We start from the raw sequence: 24,831 nt of genomic DNA on the forward strand, positions 1-24,831 counted from the left end.
CGCGCTTCGCGCTCGCATTAATCTGCTGGTGAGATATATATGTGTGTGTGTGTATATATATATATGTGTGTACACACATATATATATAGGCATATGTGTGTGTTTGTGTGATCGAGCGCCTTTGGAAAATTGATTCATGATTTTGCCCCCCCAATCTGAAAAATGGATCGACGCCCCTGGTTGCCGGATCTAGTCATACTCTAGGCATGTCGAGCTAATGCTACACAGTTTCTGGGTCGGCGGCGCGCGGCTTCTACCAGACTGCACTTCGCTGGCGTAGTGCAGTCTGCGTGGGAGCCATGGACCCCAACATTTTTTCACTATTAAGAATAACAAGTGGAATGCCTCTGGCCGTCTCATCTGCATCACGCGGTTCAATATAGCAGCAGTGCTGACTTTGAATACTACTCTAACTCGCACAAGATGTTCAGTGATACATGGTTACTCTTATGTCCACTTTTTATGAACTAGACCAATAAACTTACAGAGATATGATGGTTATTCAACAAAAAACCCCAACATGGCCAAAGTTCATTAACCTTACATGACCTTTGACCTTGATCATGTGACCTGAAACTCACACAAGATGTTCAGTGATACTTGATTACTCTTATGTACAAGTTTCATGAATCAGATCCATAAACTTTCAAAGTTATGATGGTAATTCAACAGATACACCCAATTCGGCCAAAGTTCATTGACCTTTGACCTTGGTCATGTGACCTGAAACGCGCACAGGATGTTCAGTGATACTTGATTACTCTAATGTCCAAGTTTAATGAACTAGACCAATAAACTTTCAAAGTTATGATGGTAATTCAACAGATACCCCCGATTCAGTAAAGTTCATTGACCCTAAATGACCTTTGACCTTAATCATGAGACCTGAAACTTGCACAAAATTTTCAGTGATGCTTGATTACTATTATGTCCAAGTTTCATGAATCAGATCCATAAACTTTCAAAGTTATGAGGGGAAATCAACAGATATCCCCAATTTGGCCAAAGTTCATTGACCCTAAATGACCTTTGACCTTGGTCATGTGACGTGAACCTCATGTAGGATGTTCAGTGATACTTGATTAACCTTATGTCCAAGTTTCATGAACTAGGTCCATATATTTTCTAAGTTATGATGACATTTCAAAAACTTAACCTCGGGTTAAGATTTCGATGTTGATTCCTCCAACATGGTCTAAGTTCATTGACCCTAAATGACCTTTGACCTTGGTCATGTGACATGAAACTCTAATAGGATGTTCAGTAATACTTGATTAACCTTATGGCCAAGTTTTATTAACCAGGTCTATATACTTTCTAAGTTATGACGTCATTTCAAAAACTTAACCTCAGGTTAAGATTTGATGTTGACGCCGCCGCCGCCGCCGTCGGAAAAGCGGCGCCTATAGTCTCACTTTGCTTCGCAGGTGAGACAAAAATGAAATAGAAAGGAAGAGGGGTGAAATGTGATATCATTTTTTGTATGTTATGTAAAACACAAATCACAAAATTACAGTTCTAAAATTTTTGTCACAATTTTTGCTCGCTCTTCCCTTTCTCGCAGCTCTTTATTATCTTTGCCCCACACTCCTTGCCTGGCTCCCTTATTATTTCTTTGTGTGTGTGCGTCGTGTTCATTTCGCCAATGCTCTCAATCACTAGAGAGTTGAGACGGCTTCTTCTAAACTTAAATCTCACAAAAAAGAGAAAAATATCTACTTTCATACAGGCCTATTCTCATAACATTAATGAATTGACTAAACTTGGCGGATTTATTTATTCATGGTAAACAGTGTTTTTATTCAATATTATTCATCCCTGATAAGAAATTAAGAAATATACAATTTAAAACTTTGATTAACAAGATAACAGGAGGGAGGTTTGTTTCAAATTGGTCTAATGCCAGTTGGTCCAATTGCCAACTCGCCTTCTATCAGCTGGTCTACCATCAGTTTGTCCACTATTCACATGGACTAATTGCAATTTCGTCCACTCACCATTCCGTCTAATAACCAGTTGGTTCAATAGCCATTTAGTATATATACCATTTGGTCTTATTGGACTAGGTGATAATAATATTGTGCAAAATGAATGCAAATGAAACTGATATTAGACCAACTGGTTATGATAGGAAATGGTCATAGACGATATGATGGTCGGACCAAATGGTTGATGGACGGAATAGCATTAGACAAAATGAAAGAAGACGATGTGGTAAGTAGACGAGTTTGCAATAGACAAATTGGCAATTTACACTGTAAAAACTGTGGTGTTAAAACTGACACCAATTGGTGTTAATAGAGGACCACACCCTGTGGTGTTAAAATTACACCCCAAAGATTGAACATAACACCAAAGAGTGTAAATGTAATAACCAAATGTGTTGTAATAACACCTATAGGTGTAAAACTAACACCACCATTTTAACACCGGCGTAAAATAACTGGTGTGGTCCTCTATGTACACCGGTTAACACCACAGTTTTTGCTGTGTACCAGCAGGGGTACCCATACATCTTTATATCAAGTTAAATATCAAAACTTTTATCAGTATAATTATGAATCAGGCTTTCCTTCTCATGACGAATATAAAAATGAATATCACTTATAAAAAGATGCCAGACATCGTTTAAAAATGAGTTCGTGCAAGAATCTAATAAAATTGCCACCCAAGTGTTTGTATGTACAAATAAAAACTACGTGGCAAAGGATTTCTTAAATTATGTCCTAACTGAAAAGTTTAGCATGGGATTCGAGCCAGATTTCGGGTCCCACTACATAATGATACACTGTCCCATGTGTGCTCATTATCTGTTGGTGTTCTCCAGTATAACCGTTTTTAAAACTTAGATATATTATTATTTCACAATGCTTAGCTTATGTAAATGTACCAGATCTTGATATAAGATTATATAATGACAACTGTCCTCAGTTTTTGCGTACACTCATGTTTCTTCGAAACAGCTGTGAATGGGGTGGTTAGGTTTGCATTACCATCTTAATAGCATCATGATATTGAAACACGTGAATGGTTACATACATGGCTCTGAAATATATATAGGTACAATTATGGTTCGATTTTTTTACTCCTGAATAGGATATAGGATTTATATATCGCACGTATCTACGTTCTTATGAGCTCAAGGCGCTCCTTACCCCGACTGAGCTAGTCTACCAATTCCGGTGCTCACAGCTTTTTGAGGAATAACTTCCTGCCGGTACCCACTTACCTCACATGGGTTGAGTGAAACACAATGTGGTTAAATTTCTTGCTGAATGAAAACGTGGCATGGCTGAGAATCGAGCCCACGTCCCTCAGATTGAAAGACGAGTCTTTACCCGTTGTGTATTTGCAAGTTATAAGTATCAAGTGCAATTTCCACGTAGTTCAGTAATCAATTTCTTCCCTAATCGTAAGATAACTACAAAGTCGAAGGTAGGTCTGATGGTACATGTAGGTCTGAGTAAATTAGGCCTATAACAGATGAAAGAACGGGTATTTCAATTATCCAACCGAAGCAATTAGAATGTTATGAGTATTTCCGTACAAATGAACATCTCTTAAATTGTATATCAAATTAGAGAAACATACCTCGTTTTGTCTAATTCTGGTAAAGGAATTTCCATGTTCATGAAAAAATAAGCATGGATCAGATGTTAGGTAAAAATTTCCATGAAATTTATTTCACCGAAAAATCAACCAATTTTTTTTCGTTTCCAACCAATGCTCATCTCCTAAAAAAACAATAACACAAAAAAATTAAAAGCAATTTTCCACCTTCTTTACGTAAGATGACATGACAATGAACCAATTGCATAATATTGCTACATCTTACAAATACATGGTCATGATTTTAAATTTGTGTCTAATATGCCCTGAAGGAATGATATTTGCGTAGATATCCTGGTATAGACACCGGGCAGTCTTTCCTCACCACAGCCCTGACCAAAGCTGACCACACCCAATAAGTACCATATTCCCTGGTCATCCTGGCATTGAAGGGGGCCACCGCTGTCACCCTGGTAGTAAAAAGAAAAATAAGGAAACAAGTTTTTTGTTGTCAAATCATGATATTTATTAAGGTCATTCTAACAATGTCACCATTCCTTAAAATCTGTACCTTCGGATCGCTTACTCAGTTTTCGATATCCTTAAATGGTTATTTGAAGATAGCGGAGTATAATCGCAAATGTAGACAAAGAACGACAATACTCTAGGCCCTAAGTGGAATATATCTTTATATGATTATGTGTTGATATGGAACATGACCACGATGAATAACAAAAAACAACTTTTTGTTGGAATTGAATAAATTGCCTCGGGGAAAAAAAACATTTTTCTCTTTCAGGAGTATGACCAAATTCATACCTTTTCATCGTACAAACTTAATTTAAATTAAAGAGTATACAAGTAAGTTTAATAACATGTCTTCCTGTTAAATGTAAATCTTTTGAGAAAAAGGGGATGGGGATAGAGAGAGGAGAAAGGAAATCATAATTGTTGTGTTTCGAAGCTCATGACATAGCAAGAAACATAATCAGTATACTACCAGGTACTTAATGAAATTTATCTGAACTTATTTGGCCTTGCAGTGCTTTTTCCAGTGTTGTGGGTCTCAAGGCCGGCCTCGAGACCGCAAAATCGACCTCGGCCTCCAGGACACGACTTAATCCTCGGCCTCGGACGCAATTCTCTGGTCAAGGTCGGTCGATGCCTGGTCGAGGCCGGGAGGTCGAGGCCGTAACGGAGACTCGACTTTGCAACGCACGTGTGCATGCATATACTGTTCGTATCGCTCTGGCCTCGACCATTCCAGCCTTGGCCTTGTCCTTGGCTTGGGCAATCCCGCCTTGGCCTTGTCCTCGGGTAATCCGGCCTTGGCCTCGGACACAACACTGGCCTTTGGCACATTCCGTTCTACAACCCTCATGATGGCAGGAACTGAAAATGCAGTTTAGATTTAGAGAATGTAAATCACATCTCAACTTTATCACTTTTAAGTGACATCACTTTAAACCTGTGTTATTTTAAAGAAGTCAAATTAAATGCCCCTTACCGAACAAGAGTCCCTACGACCGTTTTCTTCTCCTGCACATATATGTTGATTAGTAATGGCGTGGATATCAGTGTACCACTGGCTACAAATACTCCTGTTAAACATCTGAATATTGGCGTCCATTAGATATCTCATTGATGCTTCTGAAAGATAATCAATTGTAGATATGAACAATTATAGTAGACATAATCATCTTTCAAAGTCGATTGGATCAGGATATTGGTAAGGACTGAAAATAAAATGTGGAAGAAATGGAAATTAGCAGGTGCACACAGTTATGAATCACCAAAAAAAAAATCCGATGAGTTAGTTTGCTTTTATTTTCTTGTGTTTGACTCGGTAGGATCTCTGCCTCGAGAAATGCAGCCATAAATCGCTATTGCAATGAGTATCAAGGTTCTTTTTCACACATTAAGACTTGAATGAAAGTTTAGCCAGTGAACCGCTTGAAACTTACGAACATCGATGTCATCAGTGCCCCATCCGCTGACGAAGCAGTTATTGAATGACGTCATTTCCGTCGTCAACGTATTGATGCAGAGAGGTTGGACGTAATCGTTGAACTCCACGGGTTCCGTAAGGCGGACTAGGGCAATGTCACCGTCATCGTTTACGGGGTTGAAGTCTGGATTTGAAAAATGTTGGATGTTTCGCTCAACCCGGTATGGCGAGGTGTCTGTGGTGCCAGCGAGATCATTGTCCCCAAGAACGATGTTATCAAAGAATCCTCTGTTTTCGAATGAACATAATAGACAAATGTCACTTATGGAAGGAATCATGATTTCAAATTTATACGTTATAGCAATCCGCTATGGAATAACTTCCTAAATCTAAATGCGTCTTCGATCCAAACCTCAGTTCGAACTTGGAACATTTTTCGCCGATTTGTTTCACTGAATTCAACGAAAGGCTACTCCTCGACTTTAGAAGCTCCTAGTGAGATTTGGGGTAATCTCATTTTAACCGTTTTCCAATTGCATTTTAGACAGTAATTAGTTCAGAGTTATCTAATGTAAATTTATTTTATTAATCCTATTATACCGAAAGATTTACCCTTGTGCCATGATTGGCATCAGGATTTTGAATCATTTTGCCAACTGCCGCAGTAACATTTCCAACAGAGACCAACTTCCAGTAGGCTGCTCTAATTATTATCAGAGTGATTCTTCCTGCTGTTGTCTCTAGATGGATGTTGCAAAAAATTATTTGAAATAAACTGGAAATTTCAAATGCTGCTTTACAATTGATATACCAGCTGTAGCAATATCATTTTTCGCTTCTTGCTCCAAGAAGCATATCAGCAATCAAGAATAAATTTGCAATTAATAATCATTTGCAGACCGAATAAATCGACTTGCAATTGATTGCAAGTGTCTTGCAACACCCCATAACCTATTGTAGATGCATGTCTTGGATTTTACTAGGTAGGTGTTTTTACAAGGTATATAATTATAAATGTCGTGGTACTTACACACAATGAGCAGCCGTAATGGCCCATTCTTGATGTATCAAGACGGCGCCACACTGGTGTGATCTTCCGCTCCGAAGCGAACCCATCCACGGCCACTTCCCGTTTGGTGCTAGAGTCCCACCAACGATTCGGGCTGTACCACCGGTAGTGCTATCATTCAGTGCTGATGGAGCACCACACGTATCTATCGATTGAGAGAGGGATAAACGTGGTTGATGACCAAAAACAAGAAAGGTTAACGAAACAACCAACGAGGATGTTACCCATGACTGGTAAGCTGATTTCTTTTCGAAAAGACCACCCATGTCCCTCCATCTGTCTTTATTTGGTACCCAAGCCACATCCCACCCATGTCTTTGTTTCGACTTGGCACCATCAGTTACATTATTAGACAATCAAATACGTAAACTGTGTAGATTGTCCATTAAAAACACTTTACTAGTCAGGTCCAGATTTTCAAAGTGTGCTCAGAAAAAGTTCTTGAGGCATTTTGTGTTAATGTTGATTTATCAATAGTTTTGAGGTAATTCAGGGGTGCTGAATCCAAAAATGTTGTTTGCCAAACTTCATTCCGACGTTTTCATCAAAAAATCGGTAAAAAAAATGGCGATATCTAGAATGCGGTTTCCCCTATTAAATCATTTCTATGGGTGATTATGTTCCAGAAATTATGGTCTATGCTATATTTTTTATATCCAGGGATGCAGACCTCAAACTTCCGATTGATTCGTCAGCCATCTTTAATTCCGAGATGGCTGCCATGATTCACGGTTGTTGATTAATGAATGAAATGGACAAATATTTGATATTTTGAGGGGGAAGTTGGCAAAACCATATTGTGATAACTTCAAATTGTTCGCCGTTTTTTCCTCACCAGCATAACAGACGGCAGCAATCACTTTGGCGGCGGCAAAGTCAACATAAAATCTTATCGAATGTTAAGTTTTTGAATTGTCAAAACTCCTTCTTAATAGGTATCTATTTGATGAAACTATGGGTTAAACAAAATCTATTGAGACAGGTTATAGTATGAAGAAAATGTCATCCGGGATACCTGGAAATCCAAGATGGCGTCCAGAACAGTATTCGTAGTACTATCAACCCCAAAATTTAAAGTAAATCATCTATTGCTTACTCTAGCGTCAAAAAATTAGACAAAAATCTGTTTACAAGATTGACAGTGAGTGTGCCAGAGAATCCAATGACCTTTTAAAATGGCGTCTATAATGGCGTCAACAAAAAAGAACATCATGGTTCAAAGGGAAAAATGTACATTGAAAAACTGTCAAGGTTTGTCAGTGGTGCCGATTGTCAAAAAAATCACGATGGGTTAAAAAAAATGGTTGCTGTTTCTTAAAAATTTGATGCAACGTGCATAAATAAAATGTGTAGCAGTGACATTTTTGTGTCTTTCCCTAGCATGATTTCAAGGGTCAAATTATAAAGTTTGTGACTAATTACAAGGATATGCTGCTGTCCATTTTATCAAAACATTGAAGGCTCGCAAATTTGCATTCAAGTTGGCCCCCATTGATACAAAAATGGCACAACTTCATTATTATCCCATGTATAGACATTATTTTGGTGTATCTGTTATTTTTAAGGCTCATAAAACAAGTGTTACAAGTTACAAAATTAGACCATGGTGCAACAATACGTAAAAACCGACCGAAAAACATAATTGGGTACACTTTCACCTAAAAAGTACTATAACTCACTGATAAATAATTCAAGACAAGACACTTAAGTGCTGCTGACTGTCCTAAGGTTTCATGAGTCAGGAACAGCAGTCACTTTTACGTAATTTTAGAAGTCATTACTGATTTTTTAGACATAAAATTAAACTGACTATTCTTGTTACTTGCGCAGATGGCGCGTTTCCGTTTTACACCCTGGCGAAGGCATTTTCCGGAAAAGTAGCCAAAAAGCGACTAGTGAAGAGTCTACACACGTCGCTGGTTGCATGCAGCGTGCGACACAGGCGAGTCCACCACCGCATGCAATTTGCACAGTTACTGATCAGAGCACAGAGTTCCTCGGCACTTCATGTACAGAGAGAGCGGCAGTCAGGAGTCAAATCCGAACATGCTTTTGCAGTCGCGTTGTTTATGATAGTTTTTTTTCTAAAAATAAATTATTAACTAAATGAATAGAATGACAGACAAAATAAAATAAAACCCAGATACTTATAATGGAAAGACAAATAGAAGTTTGATGGATTGATACACTTAGAAGCTGCCGAAAGATAGATATAGAAGACTGATAAATAGACAGAGACAAGATATACAGATATACAGTGCGTATCAAAAAAAAGTTTACACTTTGAAAAAATCCTGTAAAATTATGCGTTAGTAATTTCTCGAAGATTTTGCCACAGTTTAACATTGGTACAGGTCCATTAAAGCAAATAACGATATAACTGTCGAAAAATATTTCTGCTTGAGTGAGCACCACTTAATTTTGAATAGTGAAAAATGATTTGCGCAGAACATTGAAATAGTAATGCGAATAAAAGTAGACCGTAATCATGAAGAACACATGGAATTTAGCTAGTAAAATTAATTTGAAGATATCTTCTACCTTGTTAGACTTGTTTCCTTGCCCAAAACACTTCGAAGAGTGCATTTCACCCCACCCCACTACCCCATACACCGAGCCCATCGTGACGATATTTGCTTTACACTGAGGTGTGATTTACATGGAATGGCTTAAGCTTGATTTCCATTATGTTTATCATTGGTAAACTCGAGAATAGTTTGGAGAAACAAGTATTAAATGAAAAATGAAATGTAATCCCACTTTCAATTATAAAAACTTAGTGAAAAAATGCTGGAGATGTCTGATATAAACTTTTCTTCAGATTCAGTTATGTCCTCAGATCCAGCTGGCGCAAATAGGGTAAAGGTTGTGCTTAATAAGAGTTGAAATTTCACTATGAGTGGCAAACTTGTTACAAAATGCTGGAATGTATCCGTTTTATTTCAAATGACTTAAAGTGCAAGGGAAATGTATGATAAATCTTTTGTAGGGTAAGTTTGATTTCGTCCTTTCCCCTTGACACAGCATGAAAACGAGCATTTCTGCGCGAACAGATTTCTGCGAGCTTTACAGAAATGGACAGTGCTCACTAAAGAGTAACATTCTGACAAAATTTTTACTTTCATTGGATAGATGAGACCAAAACCTAAGATTATATGTGCAAAAATTACCCACATGTTGTATGCTTTTAAATTCCCCAGACTTTTTCACACTGTAAACTTTTTTTTGATACGCACTGTATAGATAGATAGATAGATAGAAATAGAGAGAGAGGAAGAGAGAGAGAGGTGGATAGATAGATAGAAAGAGAGAGAAAGCGGGAGAGATGGATGGATAGAAAGATAAATAGAGAGAGAGGGGGAGAGACAGAGAGGTCGATATATAGAGGGAGCGAGAGGGGGAGAGAGAGAAAGAGAGAGAGAAGGATAGATAGATAGAGAGAGGGAGAGATGTTGTAGATAAAAATATGGACGGACAAAGAGAAAGCGAGAAAAAAAGACAGACAGAATGATGCTAGAGAATTAAGGAGATAGATAGATAGATAGAAAGATAAAGAATGAGAGAGACAGAGAAGGTAGACAAATTAACAGATAGATATATAGATATAGAGAAAGACAGACAGATGGATAGATAGATGAGAGATAGAGAGAGATATTTTATAATTAAAGAATGAGAGAGACAGAGAAGATTATTAACAGATAGATCGATACTCTAGTTAAAAAATAGATAGAGAGAAATAGAGAAAGACAGACAGATGGATGGATAGATAGAGATAGAGAATTTGAGATAGATAGATGTTAGATAAAGAATGAGAGAGACAGAGAAGATTATTAGATAGATAGATACTGCAGTTATAGAGATAGAATTTGAGAGATAGATATATAGACAGATAGAGAGAAAGACAGACATCAGCAAATCGGCAAGGCAAATGATCAAGGCAGACATTCGTATTGAACCTGGAGAGTATAAGCTCAGTTGCATTTGCAAGTACGGTATGTTCTGTTCGGTGCGGACTTTGGATCGCGCGCCCAGCTGATTCTTCACTAGTCGCTTTTTGGCTACTTTTCCGGAAAATGCCTTCGCCAGGGTGTAAAACGGAAACGCGCGTCCAGATGTATTATTTGATCCTTCGAACCACAATAGCGTAGACATCAAATATTTTTTCATATTACTATGTGATGGGACTCATTGAGTCGCAATTTGGAAGCCATTTTGAGGTTTTAGGCAAAATGGACTACTTCATACCATTGAAACTGATACAAGATTATTATTTAACCCTTTAAATCATAATGTAGACGTAAAAAATCATATCAACTAGGTGGATTATAAATGAACTATGTCAAATTTGAAGTAAAAGCAGTCATCTTTGACTCCTCCTCTTGGAATTCTGGACATACAGGACCATTGATTGTCCTTGTAACTTATTCTCATGTAATACTTGACCCTTTAAATCAAGGGTTAGACAACATCATCATATATCCCAGGTGGATATTGAACAAACTATGTCAGATTTTTGTTAACAACAACCATTTTAGACTCCATTTTGGAAGCCATCTTGGATTTTTGAACATGGTGAAACACTGAATATCCTTGTAGCTTGTCTTAATGTATTACTTAACCCTTTAAACCATGGGTTAAAGACCAAAATCATATACCCCAGGCGGATATTAAACAAACTATGTCATTTTTGGCTAAAAACAATTATTGTAAACTCCAATTTTGGAAGCCATCTTTATTTTGTTTTGACATACTGGAACCACTAAGTGTCATTGTAACTAATCCCAATGTAATATTCGACCCTTTGAACCATGGGTTATACACGATAATCATATTCTCCAGGCGGTTATTGAACAAACTGTGTCGGTTTGTAATTGATGACAGACATTTTAAACTCCATTTTTGCAAACCAACTTGGATTTTTGGACATACAGGACCAATGACTGTGTCCTTGTAACTTTTCCTGACGTATTACTTGACCCTTTAAACCATTGATTAGACACCAAAATCATATTTCCCAGCCGGATATTAAACAAATTATGTCTGTTTTTAGGGGTTTTAGATAACAACTGCAATTTAAGACTCAAATTTTGACAGCTATCTTGGATTTTTTACATATATTGGATCGCTGACTGCCCTTGTTACCTACCCCAAATTACTTCTTGGGCTTTAATACAACCATTGAATAAAACCAGAATTAAAGACACCAAAATAGGAAATAGATGAATTGTGAATATTTAGGCTATGGGGCCATTTTACACGCCATCTTGAATTTCGAAGTAACCTGGAGTGTTAGTGTTCACTCTACCTGTATCAGTAGACATTTTACCCCTTATACCATTGAATAAGCATCGGAAAGGGATGCCTAGGTTGAAAAAAGAGTTTGGTTATGTTACTTTTCAGTGAATGGCGGTCATCTTAGATGCCATCCTGAAAATACCACTTTCCCGGATGCGGATTCTGGTAGATTTTTAATATGTTATTCCTGACATCAAATAGTACCAGAAAAAGTTGACAAACATTTTTGTTGCAGGTTTTGGGGGGTTAAAGAGAGAAAAAATGCTTCAAAATGGCAGCCATATTGTTTTGCAATTTTGAGGATTTTAACATAAACTTCAACGTTGGCAAACAGCATATTTGGACTCAGCGCCTTCATATTATGTTAAAACACTTCTTAATTCAGCATTAACACGATTTGCCCACGGCAGCCTACTTTTCTCAAATCCGGACTTGACTATACAAGTTTAGGCTATTCATCCGATGAAAAAGAAGAATCCTCTTATTTTAAATCACCATCACTTTATGATATGCATCATTAAGACAATGACCCTCGCCTATTTCGGATGGAAACTTAAACCATCACCCGCTGTTTCTTAGTCGTTCCCAGGCCCCTGATTTAGACCCATCACCATCACCCATCACAAAGGGGATCTGAAAGTCAAATGAAATTCAAAGATACCTGGTAAAGCCGGATGAATCTTTGGTTGTCTTGTAACATTCGCTTCCATTCCTGAGGTTGTCGATGACGATGACCTCGTGTTTGTATTTGAGGATGTGGAGCCGTCTGCGGTCGTTTGTGTGGCGGGATCGGTTGACCGTTGGGAAGCTGTTGTCAGAGTAGTAAGTGAACTGTTAGTAGGAGATACAGTAGCTGTTGTAGCTTCTGTTGTTAACATTGATGATACTGTCCTAGTGATTGAAGGGCTGGTAGTGTCTGATGATACCGGAAGTGAAGTCAACGTTGACGTACCATTAAAAGTACGTGTTGAATGGTCTGCTTCCGTTGAAGATGTTGTAGATTGAATCACAGGTGATGTAATGGTAGCATCGACTGTGGACGGTGGAATGCTTAAGTTGTTTACGGTCGTGGGTGATACTGAAGTCAGATTTGCTAAATTGGTACCTACAGTCTGTGAATCAGTTGGAAATGATTGAGCTGTCCGATGATCCGTGCCGGTTGTGTCATCAATCATTGTTGATGCTGTGGCTGCTACCTCGCTTGTTGAGGGAGGTGGGGATGAAGTGATCGATTGGGGAGACATTGTAATTACTTTGGTAGTTGGAAATGCTGGTGCTTGTGAGGAAAAACCTCGAGTTGTGATCGGTATAGTTGTTGGTGCTACTGTTCCTACAGATGTTATGGGTGTTGAGAACAATGTACTTAATGACGATATGACCTGACTAGTTACAGAATGAATTGCAGTTGTTTCTGGCGTCGATTCGACGAAGGCCGTTATCGGAGGCCTGACAGTCGTCTGACTTTGTTGATTTACTGGGGAGAAATTAGATGATTGTTACCGTATGAATAATAATAATAATAATCTTTATAATAATAATATATATATCTATTTACGCAGGGAAGCCACGTACTTTAGTTCTGAAAACTGTTCTCCCAGCGGGCCCTGCTATTATTAGAATGATTCATTTGATAGTAACAAATACATAACACTGATGATGTTAATAATGATAAAAATGATGATAATAATAATAAGAATGATAATAATAGAAACAATGTTTCTTTCTTATATAAGCATATTATGTACCGTTTAACATCTCTTGCTACTTCCAAAGTACTTAAAAATTACCCCAGCTTTATCCCGGCAAGCCTTTTTTTACAAGCGCACAAGCATTCAATTATGGATTTGATTCCTGCCAATTTCCCATTTACCTCATCTGGGGCGAGTAGAGGACAACGTGAATCAAATTCTTGCTGAGGGAAATTATGCCTATAGATGGGATTCGAACCATTGACCTTTATTTCAAAGTCATGAGAACCACTGGGTCACAACGTTCCACAAATTAATTCCAGGCAATTCCAATATAATTTGGCTTGCTTTTGGTTTCCCCATTGTCGTTTAATGAAAGACACGTAACATGATTTAATACTATGAAAGATCTGAGATATAGACATTGGCTTACCAGATGTAAATTCTAGGGAGTCTTCTAAAATTTCAAAAGCGTCGAAGAAGCCAGAAGAAATGCCATTGCCGACTGTGACCTGCACGTCGACAATGACTTCCATTTCCGAGACAGCATCATTCGGTGCCGAGGAAAGAAAAACTGTGAAAATTATTCGTATGCTTCCTTGTCTGATTGGTGAAAAAATAAAACAAACAGTTAAGAGTTTCTCAGCGTGGAACACATTATATTACGACTGGATAACCATGGTACAAAAGAAAATATTCACGTTCGGATAAAGTTAGGAGTTACGTAAATCGATTAGGTCAGGCGTACATGACCTTTAAAATACCAGAAAGGAACTCGATGACTGTTTACAACCTTCATCCCAGTGGTACATTCCAAAATTAATATTATCATAGACATTATGGTTCACAAACATAATTAGAATGAATGAAGGTGTGCAACTTTTTCTTGTTTTCAAACAAAAAGGATTAATATTCTTAGGTTGCTCTGGTTTCTGAGTCCGATGTGTTAACATTGGTGAATTTCCTATTCTCATCCATACCTTGAGGTTCTATGAGTGACACTAGTTAGGTTTTTAAAAATGCCGCAAAGTTATCTACATCATCTATTTATTTTTTAATCCCCACGCAGTGACTATGAATGGATTATATATAAGGCTTTACAGATGTATCTCTACATGAATAATCATGGAATAGCAAACTTACTCGAAGCGCTCAACTCTCGTCCTGTCATAAATGTCTGCTAGGGAACTATTTCCAAACGATCCACTCATCTGTAAAAGAGACACAGTATTATCCATATTAATTCATGTTGATAACATGATTGTATTTCATAGCCGTGATATTTTAAGGCAATTTCTTTGTCTATCGTAATCTTTTTCCTTCATTTTTCAAATTTTAAGTGTTTCTTGCATGCATGGTCTGCTATATCATCAAAGAGATACAGATATGTTAATATTTGGGACACAGATTCATGCAGATGCTGGAGCAGGGGCTCATCTCACAGCTTCCGTTTAACGTTTGTACCACAGGCTTCAATGTCAGAGACACTGAATATATTCTTTAAATATATTCGGGAATTAAGAAGTTTATTACTTTATTGATGCACAATCAATTCATCCCTCCCTATTATTGTACACGGCGAAAATAGTTGATTACATAGAAGGACACACCACTCCGGTGTTAAATTTTTGGAGTTTATATAGTTCAACACGTATGGCTCTTATACAACAGACTTGCTTTACACCTTTACACTCTTTGGTGTTATGTTCAATATCTAGGAGGTAATCTGAACACCAAATGGTGTGGTCTTTTAGGGACACCAACTAGTGTCAGTTTTAATACACTGCAAAAATATTAGTGTTAATTTCAACACCGGCCCAGTAACTACATCGGGAAATCAAGCAAAGTGGAATGAAACATGATGTTTCAACACTAACCGGTGTTATTTAAATGCCTATCTGGTGTAAGCCCAAAGCCAAACTTGTGCTGTTTCAAGACCTCTCTGGTATTTTCTTTGACAGGCACCGGGCTGGTGTTAAATTAACTCTGGCGTTTTGGCAGTACACCCCAGGTTTTTCAGTGTGGACATCAATTCTGGAATGGACTACCGAGCCCGGATAACGCCGTGATTTTTCATTATCACGCTGCTTGCTGATCAAAAATAAATCTTTTCCAGAATCGCCTCTCAACTTTAATTGGGAATCTTTGGCTCGTAACTTACCGCACTAGTAAATTCATTTTCCATTTCTCTGTAAGCCGTTGATTCTGGATCGGCCAAATCTGGATGATAAGTCTCGTTCAAGAGTAAGGATCCTTCTACTGTCAACGGACCTGTGCATAAGTTTAACGGAACACACATGAAAAAAGATTAGATGTATTGAATTGTTGGCCACCTGTCCGAGGCCCTGCAGAGGCCATCGGTTGTTTATTTTGTCAAAAAGTTGTATGATATCGATATATAAAAACTCTTGAAACTGATCATCGAGTCAGCATTATAGGCCTAGTGTTAGATTGGTCTGTTAGAGCAACTACGGCAGTCTAGATACCAAGACAATGCACCAAGTGCATAAGTATCAAATGATTTTTCTAATCATTTTGGCTAATCAGTTTGGAAAAAAAGTAAGCAATTGGTTGAAAGATTAACTTTTGATATATCTCAGCCACATATTCATACGATTCCTGTTAGTTTTCTACGCACCACCTTGAGCGTTGTTTTTTTTTAAATCAAAAGCAGCTAGTGCCACAGGCGAATAAAAAGATGACAGTGAGAAATATATTTCCTTTAAGCATACATGGCATAAGAATCTATACATATGCTCATAGATTTTGCTCAATTTGCATGCGTGAGCAGGGGAGAGTTTATGAAAGGACCTGTCAAAAAATTTTATCCGATAGTTGCCATAGGAATTGTGCTTCTTAGCCAATCTAAATCAAGGAATGTTGTCAGGTCTGAGTCAGATCATCTGACAACTTGGCGCCCCAGTAAATGCTAATGCAAATGCTCTTCGGATTTCAGTTGCGATTGCTTATGGTTGCACACGTGGCTGAAGCATGTATTCGTCTGCTTAATTGTCACCAATACCAAACAATTTTTTGGGAGCTCTTCTGTTCAGGAATATATATTTTGTTTTCAAATCACTGTTCTAGTATTTTTTCTGATATTTTACTGTTTTACAGGATTCATTTTTTTTCTCAAGTTTAATGCGTCTTTCATATATATACAATTAGAAATATGGGTTCAAATTTGAGCCAAGGGGGTTGGTAAAAGAGCATCTTTAAGGATGCAGACAGGTACACTGAGCACCCTAAAGTTTACAGAGAAGAGCTATTTACCTCTTAACGTAAAATATCATGCACCCTAAAAAGTGCAAAGTTGTATCTATCGGGTGCAAACGAGCATTTCTGAGTGCAAAAATAGTCAGATGGTATTTTGTTAGTCTTTTTTAAATTAAGATGCAAGGTTGATGAGGTTGACTAGTGTTTCATTAAAAGTGCAAACCTAAAACTCAAAATTCATAGCAAACTCAAGTTCAAAACACCTAACTTGAAAAGTTATAAGGAAATATTTTTTAAGCAATTGCTTTATTCCAGACAATTACCTATTGCTTGTAAGAAAATTGCTTGTAAGCATATGTTTTTTTTTTTCTTTCAGTTTAACAAATTTATGTAACGCTTACCTGTGAGGGTCCGGCTGTCACTATCAACGAATACTGTACAAAGAGATGAGGTAAGAAACAAAAGCGGTCAATACCCTACAGAGTGCTGCTAGCTAGAAACTTTAGCTAGCGACAAGCTGGTGACTCACATAATGTTCGATTGTAGGCTAGCAAACAATTCATGTTCTCTATAAAAGATTCCTTATTTCTCTGTATGCCTACACTCTAAAAAACAGTCTCCCCAATATTGGGAAAAATGGGAATACATGTAAGCTTGGTGGGTAAAATGATACCAAATACTTTGTAAATTTTACGCAATGTTGCGTTGAAATTTACCCTTTAAACTTGCATTTTGTCCATGGGGGAAAATTACACAGTAAGCACGCTTGTCCCCTTTCTAATATTGGGTAAATTTTAATCATTTTATTAGAGAGTATGACAAGCTTGTCAAGCTTTCCACAAGTTTTAGCTACAATCTTTAGTTAGACCGCTTGCTTGAAATTTCTGTGAAGGTTCTGGGTGCATAGAGATTGATATTTTATCAGTTTAATAGCTGCATCAACTATGTAAAGTCTGCAGAACAATAAATGATCATAAACCTGACAAGTGCAAATATTTAATGAACCATTCTTATCCTAAGGCCATAGATCACAAGAGAAGAAAATAATTCCTGTATTAGGCTAACACGATTACTGTCAACATACAAAGAATGCAAAGAGGAAATTGAAATTGCAAATTCCCACAAAGGCATAATGCATATGGGGGAAAGGCGCTTTTAACCTTAATCTTCTTTAACTTGTTTCTAAAGAAGAGTTGGTTATCCAGAGGAATTATGTCTTTTTTCTGGATAAAAAGTCGAATGCTTGCAGAAGGGGACACATTGTGAATTCATATTTCTTTGTTAAACATGGTACAAAGTCTTTTTCTTTTGCATATTAAGCAAGTAAACAAAGGCTTCAGTTCAGAGATCGCGACTTGGCTCAAAGAATGAAGTATCACATGCCTAAAGGAGTTTTACACACAAGTCATGTGTAAGGGAGATCATCAGCACTTAAATTGTCTTTCTTTTCTTAGTCTTCCTTTTTTCTATTTTCCTAAACTTATCTCCCTCTTCTCTGTCGTTGTTGCAGACCACTTCCTCTTCTCTTACTTATTCTTATTAAAATTTTGTTGATTTTTTTTCTCTATCTCTTCTTACAGACCCCCTCTCCATCTCTCTTTCTTTCTTGCTTTCATCCTCCATACCTGGATAATCATTATATATGAAGGGGAAGTTCACCCTCGATGACAAAGAATTTGTTGTAAAAACAGCAGAAAAAATATTAGCAAATATCGCCGAAGGTTTGAGAAAAATCCACCGAAGTATAAAAAAGTTATGAGAAGTTTAATAATTTGATTTGTGACTTAATATGCGAGCAGCTTTCCTGCTAAATAATCAATGAAATGTCATTTTCTCAGAAAATTGAAAATGGTTTTTATTGTATATCAATAGACAAATCTTTTCACAGCCGTTCCTAAAAAGAAAACAAAATTAAGTCATCAGAGACCATTAAAATGAATGGTATGCTTCTTATAACTTATGGGGCAGCTGCTCGTTTATGACGTCACAAATCCAAATTTCATTCATCTTTAATGAATTTTCCTCAAACCTTCATGAATACGTTTTACCTGTTTTTCAGCTTTTTTTTTACAACAAAGCTTTCTTTCAGAGTGAACTTCCCCTATTATACATTAATAGCATCATGATGTCACACCGATGAAACGTTATTTCCATTGACATAACATGAAAATGAAAATCCATTATTTATTGTTCGAAATAGACATGAAATGAAATACTCCGAAAATTTGCTTTGCCCAATTGATCGTGGGCCCGGCAGCCACCGTGCAGCACCACATCGACGAGGCTTTATTCCTTTAATTGTTGAACGCCAAAGCAGCAACTCCCATCTTTTAACGTCTTTTGGTCTGACGCGGCCGGGGTTTGAACCCCCAACCTCCCGGTTGTGAGACGGACGCTCTACCAACTGAGCCAACACACCGGTTACCAACTGAGCCAACACATCGGTGCCTTTGGAGTCGGTGTCGTTGGTGTGACTGTCTCTCATGCTCACTACAAGAGTCACGTGATCGCTTACCTGTGTTAATCAGAATAAAGTAGAGAAGAATCCCCACACAGGTCATCATGGCCAGCACGACAAAGACGACGAAGCATCCCATGAAACAATTCCGCAGTGGCTTCCCGCCGTCGACATCATCGTCCACTCCGAAGTCGATGCTTGCGGCTTTGGTAGGTAACCCCCTCGGGTTGGCCACGGGCCCATCGTCCTCGACACTCGACAACGACTCCGACCTCTCTTTGATGGTTTCCTCATGCTTTCCTTTTTGAATAGTCTCGCCAAGCACGAAGGCTTCGTTGAAGTTGTAGCTTCCAGAAGTTCGCTTCCACTGAGTAAAAAAGTAAAAGTAAAACAGAGTAAAAAAAGAGTCTATTATCTTATTCACTTTTTTAATTGAGATTAATCCTAAATGAGAAACCCATTTATCCTTTTCAGATTTTATGAACGTATTATTTACATACATATATATATATTACTCATTAATTTGTATAATGAAACATATCTACATGCAATATTGGTGATATAATACGCTTCTTCACACTGATGCTGTACTGTAGAAGAAGTTGAGCCGGAGGTAGAAATTGTAGATGTGTAAGGGACGAAATTCCAAACATTCTTTGACATTTCATATTTTGTCATATAAAAACTAAGCGTTCATAGGATTAAAGAGGGTATTGATACAAAACAGCAAGATTTTTACTTTTCAAGTGCTTTCTATATTTTGAAATGAATTTCTCTATCTTTCCCAACCTCTTTTTATGATAACCTCTTAATTTGTCGGAGTAAAATAGTAACTTGGCTCATCATTCGTACATATAGCACAATCGAGATCTTGTTTGTACCACATTGAAATATTAGGCGATGTCCTGGGCATTATTAAATGATCTTGTCTGAGTAAAGACTTCCTAGCTAAGGAAATATACACGGAGGCTTAACATGCTATACAACTATTATAAATATGCCTATAATATTCAAACTTATGCTTATAATACTCTAAACTAATATATTGAGGTTTATAATTGATATATCAGGAGAACAAAGTTCTTCTGAGATATGTAAAAGTATAAGATTGTAAACTTTAAAGATTTTGATTTTATCGTGTTTAAAATCAAGATTATACTTAACAACTAATTACAGATACATACGATTCTAGTCATTTAATTTGTACTTACATTCATATCTGTAAAAGAGTGTTATATTGTACTTTTCAGCAAATATGTCAGGCACATTCCCGTTCTTGGCCCATGCCTCGTTCAACCATCAGTCTCATTTCTGGGTAAAAGACGATACGAATAATGTAACTTAGTCGTCTAATCAATACAATACTGCAATGATCACAACAAGAAGATCACCATGTTAAGCTGTTGGCTACACCATGTCATTTCCTTTCTTCTCGAGCAACTTTGAGAAGTTTGTCTTGACATCAATGTCATGAGCTACATTTTTTTCTCCATAAGTAAGTCTTAGAGCTTTTGAGTCAACATTTGCAATGCTTTTGTTAAATTCCCCTTTCTTTTGGAGAGATTAAAGTCCTTGTTGACAAAATCAGAGCATTACTCAGACTTTTCAGAAGTAGACACACATAATAACACTACGACATTATCGTCACCTACCTACATGTGTTATACTCCAAGGCAATTTCCACAACTGATCAAGACCATTAAGACAGAGTCGATATAGAATGTACAAAAGTCTTTAATACAAGGTCGATGACTCATCGGCTATGTTTCTTTCAACTTTATTTATGAAAAAAAAACTTCTGAGAAAGTCAACTACTCGTATAATTCCATACGAAATACACTCCAAAACACAAAAGATGAAAGGGGTGGTGGAAAAGTCGCCAAGGGTAACTGCGTTTTCCACCCTCATGAAAGCTGTGCCTCCTTGGCCCCTTTTAACATGTTCAAAAAGGTGATTTAACCCTTTCTATCCTTTCTTTTTTAAGAGTGTATATTGGTCACGCAACATCCGAACAATTTGAATTCCCATTTTATGGACAAATTAATATTTATACTATATAGGCCCTACAGTAGAAAAACGAAGGTGTGCCAGTTACTGAAATCGATATATTATGATCAAAGAAATAAAATGTATGAAAATAAGCATTTACGAAAACTTACCCAGCAGAAGTCTTATTCTGTCATGTCTGTCGCATATAGATATTTCAACTTCATGTATGATGGTTGTTATTCCCTCGCCTCAGCATAGTTTGCATAGTTTTCTATCAATATTCCAAATAATCACTTTTTGTCATGGACAATCGGATAGTAAAGTATAATGAATGCTACAAATCACAGCGATTTACTCTTGGCTTATTGTAAGATGAATATCATGTATGTGGCATCGACAGAAAATTCCCTACACACGCCCACCCGTTAACCCCTTTTTAAAAAGTTCTAATTGGGAATAATGTGTAGTATATTTTGGAATGTCGGTGCCTCTTGTACCAAACATACACACGAAAGGGGTTCTTTCGGTTTGCACAGGAGTTTCAATGAAGTTGGGCGTGACTAAAACCCCAGAAGCTTTTTTTACATTCTGTGTGTAAATGCGCCGACAGAATCTCATTGTTACGATGCACCAAACCGTGTCCCCCTTGCCTGGACTAAAAACAATGACGTCACAATAACTTTACGACTCTGTGATCTAGTGGGATCATCGGACGGATGACTGCAACAAAACCGAACCGGTCTGACAGGCCACGCAACTCTGACGTGACGAGAAAAAGTGGGTCCGGCTCGGTTGACAGTCGGTTTGTGGTAAAAATATCAAAGTAGGACGTCACGCAAAAAAATGACGGCATACATCAACAAACGAATGAAAACAGATTCACAGAGATTCATAAGTTGGAAAGAGTGGACAATAATTAATTTCAGAATTATACTCCAAATTAAGGGTATTGATAACCAGAAGTTGTGGGGTTTTGACTACTCATTGTAATATAGTCAAAAAATCGCAAAAAATTCTTAAAGCGGTACGTACTCCAGGCTGAAAAATGATGCGACTTGAGTAGATAAAGAAAATCAAACAAACAAAACAGAGAAAATTTAACAAAATCCGATGAGGAATAATAAATGACATTTAAAGATTTGCATTGATTTGGTGAAACATTCATGAATATTCAATGAGCAAACCAATGTCATATCCCCTCTTGGTCTTTTATGTATTATTAGCGGGTCACAATTTGGACTCTGTAAAAAAAGAAAAAAGAAACAAAACAATGTTCGCTCAATCATGAACAAACATTATATGTATATTTTGAAATTTAATTGATTTTGACAGACTTTCAAAAGCGCTTCGTTTTGATAAGCTCAGGGCAACGCCTATAATTGAATTATGATCTGCTCCACGATGACTATGATAATTGTTCTGTTAAGTGCAGTCAGACGGTAGCTTATTAATTTTTGTTTGTCTTTTGATGTTTGTTCTACACATATTTAGTCATGTAGGCGTATCATACCTCGCTGTTCAAAGTTCATTCCCAATATAATCGTTTTCCGTATTCGCATGTGACCGTGATACCCGAATATTCTTTCATATTATTCATTATCCATTATTATTTCAAAACAGGAAAATGTGACAAAACATTTTGAAGGTCAGATCCACCCTATAAAATCATCGTGTTGACTCAAAAGAGAGAGGGAAACGAGCATAACACCGATGAAAAGCATCAAAGTCATATGTAAAATAAGTTAGTTATAACATTTAAAAATTTCTCTTTTTATTTCACAAAAAATTATGAAATGTTTTGATTTTTACAAATTAACAATTAAGATTGACAATTAAAGAGCCTTTTGATGACTTAGAAGCACAAAAGGTTAAAATAGCGGTAATTCCACTTGTTCGGGGGAAAGGAGTATGTAGATTAAACATTGAAATATACATAATATTAACATACAACAGAAATTGTGAGTGGGTGATGGGATCGGTACCTCATTTGAATACCGACCTGGATGTGCATAGAACTGTTTTGTAATGTTGAAACGCAATAACTTTTTTTACTTTGCTTTTTTGGATCCGACACGAATACCCCAGATAAGAGGGCATGTGACGAAAGAAATTGACGAAAATGTTTCTCAGTTGAATTATATAATATGCTAATAACACAGACTACAATACTGAGACAACAATGACAGACAAAAAATACACTTGTAGGATTTCAGACTGTGAGTGCATTTAATGCAACAAATTATTGACAAAGCGTTTTCCATAAATAAATCATAAGAAATAACTTATAACATGAATTAAGGATTTGTTTCTTCGAACATTCCACATTCAAATTCCTTACTCCATACTCATGATACATTTTAAGACTTCTATATCGAATGTTCTTCTTTGTAAGTCTTTATAACATTTATGTATACACCAAATACCAGTGTTTCCTGAAAGATTAAATCAACTTGCCGACTTTTCTATCAGAAGATAATTGAGGATAATATTGATGTATAGCTTTTAAAGGCGAAATTTCTATTTGTTATAGCATCTGTTATAAAGAATTTGGTAAAGGTTATAGTCACTTTTCTACATTTTTACAACATAATATATTAATTGGTGTGTCTTTAAACTGTTCTAGAATTCTAGTGTGGATGGAATTGAATAAAAAAAAATTAGGGTGAATGTATTTTGCAAATTTATTTTGAAATCTATGTAGTCGCAAGTAATCAAAATTTAAATAGCGGCGTGGGCCTATTTTTGTGTCATTTCACAAATATGCAATCAGCTAAACTTGAAATTCAGGGTATTCTTTATCGCTTGATATGCCGTGATCACTATTTCGTAAGAGAGTTGTGCGAATAACCTTTTAATGTAAAGCGAAACACACAATATCCCAAATGTGACATTAATTTTTATCTTCAAAGAATCATCATTAGAAAAAAAAAACAGGTCATTCCACTTTTGAAAGATTGAAATGGGAGATACTCAAGTGCAATTAACATTAGCGAACGTTCTCTGAAGCTAAGATATTGTTTGAGATTATTTACAATAAGATTTATTTTGATTTTTTTTCATTTCCTAAGTAATGTAATTTAAAGGACAAGTCCACCCCAACAAAAACTTGATTTGAATAAACAGAGAAAAATTCAACAAGCATAACACTGAAAATTTCATCAAAATCGGATGTAAAATAAGAAAGTTATGGCATTTTAAAATTTCGCTTATTTTCAACAAAATAATTATATGAACGAGCCAGTTACATCCAAATGAGAGAGTTGATGACATCACTCACTCACTATTTCTTTTGTATTTTATTATATGAAATATGAAATATTTTATTTTCTCGTCATTGTCATGTGAAATGAAGTTTCATTCCTCCCTGAACACGTGGAATTCCATTATTTTAACATTTTGTGCTTCAAGCAAGGAGGTCCTAATCGCCAAATTGGTAAAAATTGACATATTGTATAATTCAAACAATAAAAAACAAAAGAAATAGTGAGTGAGTGACATCATCGACTCTCATTTGGATTTAACTGGCTCGTTCATATAACTATTTTGTTGAAAATAAGCGAAACTTTGAAATGTCATAACTTTCCTATTTTACATCCGATTTTGATGAAATTTTCAGCAT

The 24,831-nt window shown here is 36.7% G+C and overlaps 1 protein-coding gene across 1 annotated transcript; it reads right to left on the reverse strand.

Annotated features, from left to right (window-relative positions):
• Positions 1-2,496: 2,496 nt before the first annotated feature.
• Positions 2,497-21,731, reverse strand: LOC121420994 (serine proteinase stubble-like). The gene is made up of 12 exons (XM_041615566.1): positions 21,383-21,731; positions 20,435-20,534; positions 19,281-19,590; positions 17,167-17,199; positions 15,711-15,820; positions 14,693-14,760; positions 13,983-14,152; positions 12,523-13,335; positions 6,528-6,711; positions 5,514-5,785; positions 5,057-5,199; positions 2,497-4,019 (listed from the first exon to the last, which is right to left on the reverse strand). Exons 2-12 carry the CDS (start codon positions 20,438-20,440, stop codon positions 3,846-3,848), a joined length of 2,283 nt encoding a protein of 760 aa, XP_041471500.1. The 5' UTR covers positions 20,441-20,534; positions 21,383-21,731; the 3' UTR covers positions 2,497-3,845.
• Between the last annotated feature and the right edge of the window lie 3,100 nt (positions 21,732-24,831).

This window comes from Lytechinus variegatus, chromosome 1 (genome assembly GCF_018143015.1).
Source record: "Lytechinus variegatus isolate NC3 chromosome 1, Lvar_3.0, whole genome shotgun sequence".
In the NCBI taxonomy this organism is placed as follows: Eukaryota; Metazoa; Echinodermata; class Echinoidea; order Temnopleuroida; family Toxopneustidae; genus Lytechinus; species Lytechinus variegatus.

Excerpts from the sequence above, each read along its gene's own strand:
- LOC121420994 (XM_041615566.1), bottom strand. Across the intron at positions 6,712-12,522 it reads GATTCATCCGGCTTTACCAG|ATACGTGTGGTGCTCCATCA; the intron begins GTATCTTTGAAT and ends CTCAATCGATAG. Across the intron at positions 4,020-5,056 it reads GTCGTAGGGACTCTTGTTCG|GGTGACAGCGGTGGCCCCCT; the intron begins GTAAGGGGCATT and ends TTTTACTACCAG.